The 12,052-nt window shown below is 47.8% G+C and overlaps 1 protein-coding gene across 3 annotated transcripts in view; it reads right to left on the bottom strand.

The window, feature by feature from the left end:
* Positions 1-10,253: 10,253 nt before the first annotated feature.
* The window catches only part of LOC148518712 (galectin-4-like), a 40,142-nt gene continuing 38,343 nt past the window's right edge, over positions 10,254-12,052 (bottom strand). For all 3 annotated transcript variants that reach the window (XM_088477165.1, XM_088477166.1, XM_088477167.1), the window contains one exon: positions 10,254-10,543. In XM_088477165.1, the coding sequence (XP_088333291.1) occupies positions 10,397-10,543 (147 nt within the window). In that variant the 3' untranslated portion in view covers positions 10,254-10,396. The remainder of the gene's footprint in view (positions 10,544-12,052) is intronic.

Below are 12,052 nucleotides of genomic sequence, written 5' to 3'. Positions count from 1 at the left end.
ATCATGGCCATCATGTTGTATCGAATTGCCCCCCAAGAGACAGTATGTATGTGCTGCCCCACCTGTGTTTCTATAAATCAGCTCCAACTTACACTGTGTGGTGCTTTATGGGCTGATTGTATATCGCAGGTACTTACCTGCTTTTGAAAAAGCATTTCAGGGAGATTGTGAAAGCAGCACCTATGAGCGTGGCTGTAAAGTGGGCGTGTACTACTACATCTGAGAGGCGTGTCATAAACCTGACTTATATCCACATGTAAATGAGCCCCAAAGAAGTCAGTAAGATCTATTTGTTGATGAAAACACACTGATACTTTTCAGAAAATACATGTAGCCGTAGGGATCATTATAACCTTATAACCAATGCAGGGGAATTATACTAATGATCCCATTTGAATGTATGTATCTCTGTTTTTGTTTTTAAATATAACAGCTTCATAATGGGGGTAAGGCACAATCAGGGAGATTACTAGAATTTTCAGGGAGACAGGGAGATTGCTACTATTTCAGGGAGTCTCCGTGACAATTAGGGAGAGTTGGCAAGAATGGGTAAGATCCAGAGAGTGAATGAGACTCACAAACCCATCTCACCTCCCAGAGTAACACAACTTTTCCTTCCTGCTGGGAAAATGCAGGCGAACTAGAAACAGGGCTTTATTGCATCAATGCTCGTCTGCTGCACTCGGGTGTGGATTGAAAGATCTACAGTAAAAAGGTTGACAATGTCTATATAAACACCAGATGTTAGACACTCAATAGGTCGACAGGGACAAAAGGTTGACACTAAAGTTGACATGTAAGAAGGTCAATGGGTACAAATGGTCCAAAGGGTCAAACAGTCAACATAAAATGGTCGACACAAAAATGGTCGACATTTTTTTTTTTAACCCTAATCTTCACCTTAACCCTCCATCCTGGTGCCTAACCCTAACCGCCAGGGTAGGTGCCTGACCCTAACCATCCCTTCTAGTGCCTAATCCTAACCCTCCATTAATGGCCTAATCCTAACCCTCCCTCCTGGGGCCTAGCCCTAACCATCGGGTAAGTGCCTAACCCTAACCCTTAGAAAACAAAAAAAGTGTCGACCATTTTTGTGTGGACCTTTCGATCCTGTTGACCATTTGTACCAGTCGACCTTTTTACATGCAGCCAGAGGAGAGGCTTGGGGGCTGCGGGTGCTAGGTTGTTTCGGCCATATTGGTCTCTGCCCGATACTCATTGGCTCCTCCTCTCCAGCTGCATGCTGCTGCTTTAAAATTGTTGCACACCCCCTTCCTCACTATCCACCAATGAGAAGGCTGATTGTCAGTATGATCTGCGGCGGACGCTCAGTACAGAAATGAAAGCACTGAGTGGAGCTGCCAAGTCTGCACAGCTGTGAGTCAGATTCACAACTAAGCAGGGAGAGCAGCCAGTACCTAAAATTCAGTGGGGGAATGAAGAGCGGCATACCATACCCTTGTATACCGCCCCACTTCGAGCACTGTATAATATATATATATATATATATACATATATATATGTATATATATTATATATACTGTATACATAATACACTGTATATCTAGAGCAGGTAGAACAAACAGTTTTTATCACAAACTGGCAGGAAGGAAATAAAGGCTGGGAAATCTTGTAGTAGTAGGATGCTGCTACTTTCCATTGAAGAAACTGCTACAATGCACAGCAGAGAAACCGGTCAGAAGCTTATTCTATCAGTGGCACCTCCATTTTGATGTTATATACACTTGTCAAGGAAAGGGAAGCGGATTGCCTGCATACATCTCAAGCTCCTTACCCCACAGCTTGCCCAGAGGTGTGTGACCAGCCTTGTGAACTATATCAAATCAGTGCGGTAAGAGCCTGCAGGGGTTTCCCGGCTGTTTGTTCATATGACTGCAGCAGGGGAACTTTAAGAGAGGAGGGGGCCTGTGTGCAGGCTCTGAACGGGCCCCCTCCTCTCTGGCGGTGGAGTAGACCCTGATATTGCGACAGAGTCTACTGCGCATGCGCTAGTATCCAGGACAGGGCTGCCATCAATAATTGTGGGGCCCTCTACTGACAAAATAGGCAGGGCCCCCTTTGTTGGGGGATGGGACATAGGTAGGCAGAGCTGTAAATAATATGGGTGGAGCTTCATGGGGGGTGGGGCATCAATTGGGAGAGGTGGACCTCGAATGGAAGAGGAGGGGAGGAACAGGGCAGGGAAGGCTGGACATCAGGGGCACAAGGCTGGGAAAAATGGACTGGGTGGCACAGGGCTGGGAAGGTAGGCTGTACTGGGGGGCACAGGGCTGGTAAGGCTGGCTTTACTAGGGGGGCACAGGGCTGGGAAAACTAGCTGGACTAGGGGGGGCATAGGGCTGAGAAAACTACCTGGCTCTTCTGGCTCCAAGCGCCCGGCCCTTCACCCGGCCGGCGCGCGACCCGCTCCGGGGACAGTGGCAGGTGGGGAGTTTGACTGGGGCGGTACACCTGTCAAACCGTAACGCAGGGTCCTAAGGCGAGCTCAGGGAGGACAGAAACCTCCCGTGGAGCACAGGGCTGGGAAGGCTGACTATGGGGGGCACAGGGCTGGGAAGGCTGACTATGGGGGGGGCACAGGGCTGGGAAGGATTGCTGTACTAGGGGGAGAAGCACAGAGAAGGCTGGCTAGACTTGAAAGGGGGTGCAGAGAAGGGTCACTGTACTTACCTGTCACTGGCAGCCAGTCAGGCATGGAGAAAACTGGGCAAGGATGTCAGCAATGTGTACAGCCAGGGAAAAGAAACAGTGCTGGCGGCATTTTGAATATGGTTCGGCCGTGAGCCAATCACAGCTCACGTACCAACAGCCAATCAAGAGCGGCCGCTGCTAATTGGCTGTGAATCCGCGAGCGGCTCCTCTCTCTCCAGGCCCAGGACTACAGGCCCGGCAGTCCCCCCCTGATGGCATCCCTGCTCCAGGAACATGGCGCCCGCCGCGGTGGCCAGTTTCCCGGTGATTTCTGCAGTGCTGCAGCCAGTGCTGGACCGACGGAGCAGTAAGTATATTTAATTGGGTGTTCTGTGTGTAGGCCCCCCTCGACCTAGGGGCCAGTGTGCACCTTGCACCCATTATAAATACGCCCCTGGACTGCAGTTTAACAGAGCTGCAAGGCTGTTTTCTAGATCACCAGGAGAGGGACTTAATCTATCTACAAAAAGAGGGGAAGCTTGAGCATGGCGCAGTGAGGACAGGCTTCCAAAATTCTGCCATTTAAATACGCTATGTATGGATGGTGCCTGCTGAATATGTGAAAGAGGCTATACTGGATATAAGTGGATCATTCATTCTGCACAACAAGAATCAGACATTCTGAGTAACATCACCAACCTTAGTGCTGTGTTATTGAGATGGAATCCTCTCATTTAAATTTGCAGCAAAACCTAACTGCACCCATTTCGTACTAAACATACCTGTTTGGGACTTGGAGCCGCCCCTTGAATGTTCACACCAAGCAGATATATCTGCAGATGATGGTTGTTCATACACACTGAACAATCATCATCTTCCATCTGTTCATCTGTCCGCGTGTCCCGTGCCTTCAATCTGTACGGACGGTCAGCTGATCGCCCGTACACACAGCACGATGCAGCACAGCCGATGGCGCTTGTACTTACCTCATTCGGGCCCCTGTCTTCTGCATTTGGGCATCAGGATTATGACAGGTGTCGTTATTTTGATGCCTGTCATAAATCCCTAGCCGACATTCTGGCGTCAGGATTGTGACCAGCGGCCTTACGGTCGCCGGTCACATAACTACATACCATTGCTACCAACGTTATAATTCTCAATAATGACTGATTCCGAAGACCCATAGTTGTAACGTGGCAAGAAAGGAAATGGCTCAGCTGAATCGATTGATTCTAAGGCGCAAATTTACTAAAGTGAGAGTTTTTAGAAGTGGAGATGTTGCCAATAGCAACCTATCAGATTCTAGCTATTATCTAATCTAGAAGGTGCTAGTTATATGTTAATTAGAATCTGATTGGTTGCTATAGGCAACATCTGTACAAACTATCACTTTAGTAAATTTACCCCTAAGTTTCTTACCATTACATATAAACTTATTGCAAAGCGTCTGCAAAGAGGAATGAAATGACCCTGGGAATGACACAAAGGGCAGAAGTTACGAAGCAGCGGCTTCTGTAAGCCGCTGCTTCCCGGCAGGTTGCAGGTGATTATTTTAAACAGCACTCGGAGACCGTGTAAAGCACGCCAAGCTTTACAATGACTCCGGGTTACGCTTTAAGGGATCTATTTACTAAGCAGTGTTAGGAGACAGAGTGAAAAGTGATAAGGTGCCAGCCAATCAGCTCCTAGCTGCCATCTCACAGGCTGTGTTTGAAAAATGTCAGTTGGGAGCTATTGGCTGGTACCTTATCACTTTTCACTCTGTCTCCTAACACTGCTTAGTAAATAGACCCCTAAATATGTACCTGTAACCCGCCGGAAAGCAGCGGATTACAGAAGCCGCTGCTTCGTAAATTCTGCCCAAAGTCTGAAAAAGATATAGCAAACAAGTAAACACTTTCAATTTCGCAGTTTCTTTGGACCCATCCGAATAAGAAGATGAGAATGGGATCCCAGGTGACAAGGTTTTTCTTAATAGAGGCCAAAAGGGAGGGATAGTTAGATTTAAGTAGCTGATCACATTGGGGGAGATGTATTTTAGTGGCACTGATCGTGCTGCTATAACTCTTCCTGCTTCATGTATTTACCGAGGCAAAGCAGGAAGCAGCACCGATGAAATGTATTAACATCTCATCTGCCGGAGTGGGGGAGTAAAAACTCCCCCCCTCCGGCGATCCCCGGTAGAGCACACAGGGCATCAGCCTAGTGCTGATGTGCGTGGTTTCCCTTCCCGACCAGCTCAACTGGGCGTGCGCAAGATGTCGCAAGCTTTGTGAGATCTCGCGTGCATCCCGGAGCCGGCAGTCACTGCAGCAGGGACAGTGCTGCCCCTGCTGTGGAGATAGGGCAACGATAGCTGCAGCTGTCGATAACCAGTGCTTAAAGTGGTCCTAGAGAAGTGGTGGAACTCGCCGCCCCTCCTCAGTGCAATATCAATAAAGGGACAGCGTGCGCCAAAAAAAAGGGGTGTGGTCACATAATAGTATTCCCAATACAAATTACGCCACACAGTAGCACATTCTTGATTCACATTACATAACACATAGTAGTGTTTCTTATTCATGTATGACACACAGCAGTGCCTCTTTTACACAATGCCCACAGTAGTAGTGCCTCTTATACAATGCCCACAGTAGTAGTGCCCCTTACATAGAATGCCCACTGTAGTGGTGCCCCTTACACTTAATGCCCACTGTAGTGGTTCCCCATACACATAATACCCACTGTAGTGGTGCCCCTTATGCAGTGCCCCCAGTAGTGATAGTGCCCCTTATGCAGTGCCCACAATGGTAGAGCCCATTTTGCAGAGCCCACAGTAGTAGTAGTGGCCCTTATGCAGTGCCCTCTGTAGTGGTGCCCCTTATGCAGTGCCCCAGTAGTGGTAGTGCCCTTTGTGCAGTGCCCACAGTAGTGGTAGTGCCCTTTATGCAGAGCCCACAGTAGTGGTAGTGCCCCTTATGCAGTGCCCCCAGTAGTGGTAGTGCCCCTTATGCATAGCCCACAGTAGTGGTGCCCCTTATGCAGCGCCCCCCTTATGCAGTGCCCCCAGGAGTGGTGCCCCTTATGCAGTGCCCCCTATGCAATGTCCCTATTAGTAACGCCCCTATAATAGTGCTCCCAATAGTAGTACCCCTAGTAGTAATGCCCCCAATAGTAATGCCCCAGTAGTAGTGCCCCCTGATTAATGCCCCCAGTAGTAGTGCCCCTGAGTAATGTCCCCAGAGTAATGCCCCCAGTAGTAGTGCCCCCTGAGTAATGCCCCCAGTAGTAGTGCCCCCTGAAGTAATGTCCCCTATTGTGAAGCCGCTTACACAACAACAAAAACGAATACTTACCTTAAGCCCCGCTCCCACTGCAGTCTGGTCCAACTGGTCCGCCTGGCTGATCCTCAGTCTGAACTATGGGAGAGACGTATCTGCCATAGTGCACTGCACACAGCGGGACCTGGAAGCCGGAGCTCATGAGTGAGCTCCAGCCTCCATCTGCCGCTGGTGCTGCGGGGAGGGAGCCGGGCGACCACTGGTAACAAAATCTCAACGGGCGTCTGGCAAAGGAACCTCCCAGCGGTGTCGGTCTAAGGTGGGTCGGAGGAGGCGGAACTGGTTACGTCTCCAAATAGAAGTGACAGAACGCAGTTCCGCCCCTTTCTGACCCACTTTAACCCCTGTCGATAACGATAGCTGCAGCTGTCGGAATGGTCAGTGCCACTTACCTTTTATACATTGCCTAGCATATCGGTGCTGCTGTCTTGTAGGTAATGGCATAGCACCCCTGTCATTTACCACCGAACCACACTTTAATACATGGGGGAGAAGCAGCTCATAACATGCGCTGATACCACTGCTCCACCATATTGACAGGGGGATTTTATTAATGCAACTACCCCAATGTTCCTTATTTGAACTCCCAAGTAATGAAAGGTGGAAGGCCTTTGTTGGAACTTAAAGACAAGCTCCTGAGAAGTATGTAGGGGGATGTGTAGCGCTAATGCTACAAATAACTATTTTGAATTGTTGATCTTACAGCGAGAAACCAGACCATAACAATCCAAACTTCTGGACAAATTAGGAAGGGATACTAAGGGGTTCGTTAGAGTCAGTGGGGCGTCATCAGCAAAGAGTGAAATCTTATATTGAAAAGGACCCACCTGAACCCCCCTCCAAATCCAAGCATCCATGAATTGTAGCAGCAAGTGGTTCGATACACACAGTGCATATCAATGGCGAAAGCAGGCAGCACTGCCCATGGCCGTTATTCAACTGGTCGACCATCGTGACCATCACCTAGTCACTTGCTAAAGCTGCGGGTGGTGACCCACAGCTTAGCGAGCAGCCAGGAGGCCGCCTTTCAAAAGAAAATCGGCCACCCTCATTCAGAGGAAGCGCTCGCTTTTTGCGAGCGGCTCTGAATGAGGTCCTGTATGCAAAAGGGCATAAAAATTCTGAAGAATGCACCTAGCCTGAGTTGGGAGCATACGTGTTAGCCAACATGACATAGAGACTGCCAATCTTATCCAATAAATAAGATATTATCCATCAAGATCCACTTAAGATTCATTGAACTCAAAGAAGACCAAACTAGGGTTGCTATCTGTCCCGGTTTTTCTGTGATTGTAGTGGAAATTAGATGTGTGCCAGGATCTGAAAGACAGCCTTCGGGATGCCCAAATGTTCTAATTTTATGCGGAGGGCAGCCGCTGCCACTGAGGCTGGTCTGTGTTGATGATGGAGAGCACTACTGTGCATACTCTATATTGGATCATCCAGTGATGCATGGCACCATCTTGTCACTGTGTTAGAGCGCCACAGTGATGAACAGATGTCTACCACTTAGCTCTGTGAGACCTGTGATATAAAGCTACCCACACCTGCCAGACAGCCTGGTTTAATGCTGCAACGCTACCAACATACAGTCACCAGCTGGAGAGCTGTATGTCCCACTCCGCTGAAGCTCTGCCATGACTAGTGTCTTTATAACTGTGAGAATAGCTGTACCACCACATTGCTGCCAAATAAGAGGGAGGGGGCTTGGCCCTGCCAAATATACGGCTCTATTATCTAACTGTCCAATTAGTGTACCTGCATGAATGGGTTACTCCATTGGAGCAGGGGATGCACCTCCGGCTCCCCTAGAAAGGGCTAGGTTGGCATTTTCTCTGTTACCATTTCTTAACGCTATGTCTTCGCTATCTCATTGCCCCCTATACTACAAGAGGCACGTAGGGTATGGACTGCTGCAGCTAATATTCTGGGTGATTCTGTGCTTGATCCCTGTTCTTCACATTGGGGAAACTCTGCTCTCCTAGAGGTACGTAAACTCGACGGTAGATCAGTGTGGATGTCATATGGAATTGATGCTGTAGGTCATTTATATCACAATGGGACCTTACACGCCTTCACTTATCTGTCCTCTACTCATGGCCTTCCATCTCACTTGCTTTTTGGTATCTGCAGCTTAGACATGCCCTCTGTGCACAGTAGGGGAGGGATGCCCCTGTTCTCTTTGAGGCTCTGGTTCCTTTGCTAGTCGGAATCCAGAAGTCCATCTCTCATGCATACTCCTCCCTCTTGTCACCACTGGAATGCAGATCTAGGTATTTTGTCAGATGAGGATTGGGCGTTCCCACTGGGTTCACCTGGAGCCGCCATGGCGTATACCAGATATCAGCAAATCCAACTTTACCTTCTCCATGCGGTTCATTGGACTCCTCTTCAGATGTCTGTCCCAAGTGTGTGCGGCTCCCTCAGCTGGTTTCTGACATCTGCTCTAGTACTGGCAGCGGATCGCCTCTTTCTGGTCTTGGGTTACTACTTAAATAAAGGACACCATGATATGAGTGCCCCTACTTAATCCCCATATTTGCCTCTTTGGTCTCTGCCTGGCAGGTTCTCTGAGCTCCCACTTACAATTATGGGGCCCATTTATCAACGATTTTTATCATATGCACCGAGTTTTAAAACAGATGACAGTTAGGAGCGGATTGGCTGGAGCACCATTATCTTACGCAATGTGTTTTAAAACTTTAAAAGAGAGCTGGGGGTGTAAAAAGAACGGTCAGTGATATGATGGATATTTTCATTTTTATTGATAATATCCCTGCTATGTACTAAGTGTAACTCATAGGGACAGCAGAAGCGATAGTCGCTGTCCCTATGAATTACATCTCTGCCATTTTGGTACTTTTACATTTGTGAAAGACTCCTCTGGCGGAATCTGACACTGCTCATGTGCACAGTGTCAGCTTCCAAAGGCTGTGGGGGTGGGGTCATAAGATTCCTTTCCTGCGAGAATGCCTCCATAGGCAAAAAGCGATTTACTCCATCTGATGTAAGGGCCTGATACGGACCCGCTTACAAGCAGGTCAATGGTTGTGCATTGCGCGCGTGCGCAAGCCCCATAGCGAGTGAGAAATTCACTTGCTCCAGGGCTCACTACAAACGGGGCGGCTGTCGATGTTGATCGACAGCTCGTCCCATTTTGTAGGCGGGGTGGGGGGGTGGCTGGACAAACGGAGGTGTTCCTGAAGGACCTCATTCAGAGCCGCTCGCAAAAAGCGAGCGCTCGCTCTGAATGAGGGCGGCTTCTTTTTTTTTTTTTTTAAAGCCGGCCTCCTGGCCGCTCGCTGAGCTGTGGGTGATCAGCCATAGCTTTTGCGAGCGGCCAGGTGATGGTCGCAACCATCTGGCTTGCGACGAGACCCTTGTGGTAGGGTCTCATCTGCCGCAAGCCCCAGTGAGCTTCTGGCTCTAATAGAGCCGGAAGCTCACTACTGAAATCACTGGTGATGTCAGTAGGGCCGCCCACAACGGCAGGCGTTCCTTCAGGAACGCCTCCGTTTGTCCAGCCACCCCCCAACCCCGCCTACAAAACGGGGTGAGCTGTCGATCAACATCAACAGCCGTCCCGTTTGTAGCGACCCCCGGAGCGAGTGAAGTTCTCACTCACTACGGGGCTTGCACACGTGCATTGCGCACGCCACGCGTGCGCAATGCATAACCATCGACCTACTTGTGAGCGCATAGCTCTTGCGAGCGGGTTTGAATCAGGCCCTAAGTCCGCAATGATTTTCTGATGACCTAATATAACTACGGTTAAATGGTGTTTTTGAAATTGATAAAAAATATCCCCAAGTACTGTAAGAAATATTTAATTTAAAACTGATGTTTTTATCTCCAAATTCAAGAAAGTAGTCTGCAGTGTTTATGATTTAATGTGGAATTCTGTTATTTTTAACAAAATATTAACAAAATATTTAAAGACCTCAGTGGATTTTTTTTTTTTTTTTACTTGTACCCCCCTCCCCACCAATGTATTGTGCTCAGTACTATGTAATACTACTTTCTTTAGAGATAATAATAATAGTGTAAGTGAACTTCCCCTGATGTTATATGTTTCCATAAACCTTGACCAATCTTTTTCTTGTGGCGTATGATATAGCTATAACAGTCAGTACTGGAAACGCTGGTAGATGCTTCAAAAGTGTGGTGGTCGTGGCATTTTACCAGACAATGAGAGACGACTATCTTGTCCGAAGTTTCTACTCTGTTGAATCTAAGCACTTACAATGGATTACACATAAAGAACCATTTCCTTTTTTGTAAAACAGATTTTATTGGTGATTAGCACAAGACCAGAGCTCTAGACTCCGAGGCCTGTGTGCCTGCCCATCCAGGCTATCCTAATGCAGAGCACCGGCCAGGTTTCCTTGGTCTTACTCATCACCTAAGAGCGTATTGGAGGTTGCTTAGAACTGTACAAGTGACAACACCACATCTCCTGCTATCTCCAGAGTAGTAATATACTGCAGATTTTTGAACCGATGAACATATTCACAGAACGGTTGTCCATTCACAAATATCTTGTAACGGCCATTGCCGCAGCGGATGGAGATCTAGAAGGAGAGAAAATAATCATCATCTAGAGAGGTGCAAGTACATTTGTTATGGGCAGCTCCTCATGGGAAATACAGAGTAGCATATTATTCACTCTGCTGTCTCTCATTCAGGGGCCTATTCATCATCATTTAATTTTCACAAAAGCAGATGAAAATGCACATTTTCACCTGCAATTGTAAAAATTAAGTTATCAGGCCATTCATCACAAAGGTAAACAAGGAAATATCACAGATATCTCCTACTTACCTTCCTCTGGCGGAATGGCCGCTGTCCCCATACACTAGTATCACAGATATCTCCTGCTTACCTTCCTCTGGCGGAATGGCCGCTGTCCCCATACACTGGTATGGTGACAGAATTCATCAAGTTCCAAAAATATAATATTTTTGGAGCTTGACTGCGGGAGCATTCGCCATCTACAGATGGCCAATGCTCCTGCTCCGGCATTGCAACCTGCTGCTTTGCTATGAGGAGGAGGTCCGGGTTGCGACGAGGGATCCTTTCGGATCCCTCCACCCCCCCTGTCCAGCTCCTTCCGCCGGACGTCAGGGCTCTTGTGCGCAGGCGTGACCTGTAGGTCGCGCATGCGCAGTCCCGTCACTGTGCATCTTGCTGCACAATGTGGTCCAACGTCAGCTACTATTAGTTGGCCGTGGCCTCTATGCATGACTTCTCCACGTTATATGGGGTCTGCTTCTCCAAGCCATGTATAGAGGTTCAGGGTCGTAACTAGGGTGGTACAACATGTGTACCGCAGAGCAATGGGCGCTGTTTATAATCATTCTCACTTGTAGCTTCCTCTTCTGTGATCCCCGGCATCTCCTGGCCACCCCTCCCAACATCTGGCCTTCTCTTCCTTTATTTAAGGTACAAATACTGTCATACCCAGGACTCAAACCCATCACCTCTGACATGGCAGTCAGACACTCCCTTCCTTTATTTAAAGGCACACATTTCAAAATATTGTCATTCCAAGGACTCGAACCCATCATCTCTGACATGTCAGAGGTAACTATATGAGAAACATTTTTGCACACTATATACATCTGCCTAGTCGCAATGGTTTTAAACTGACAATTGCAAGTAGCTTCATGTAGTTAGATTCACAGACTTTCATTACAGGAGCATATAGCTCCATGTGTAAGGTGTCTGACTGCAATGTGAGAGGTAATGGGTTAAACTCCCAGGTATTGACAGTATTTTGAAATATGTGTTTTAAAGAAAGGAGGGTCTAACCGAAGGTGCACATATTCTCCTGTACTAACTTAGTAGAGCATTCCTGTTTGTCAATGTGAGAGGTGCTGGGTTCAAGTCCTGGGTATGACTGCTAAGAAATGTGGGGTTTAAAATAAAGGCTAATGTACACAATATTTTAAAAAAGTTTATTTCCACATTAAAATCAACAAAGCATAATAAAATGTGCTTACATGGAATCTATTTAATAAGGTGCTGTTTTTGTTTGCTGAACCACTGGTGGATGGCACTGAAAAACCACCCTGGGTTTA

The sequence above is a fragment of the Taudactylus pleione genome, unplaced genomic scaffold, assembly GCF_031769625.1.
Source record: "Taudactylus pleione unplaced genomic scaffold, aTauple2 ptg000199l, whole genome shotgun sequence".
NCBI classification, from domain to species: domain Eukaryota; kingdom Metazoa; phylum Chordata; class Amphibia; order Anura; family Myobatrachidae; genus Taudactylus; species Taudactylus pleione.
This window is presented reverse-complemented; position numbering and strand designations above follow the sequence as displayed.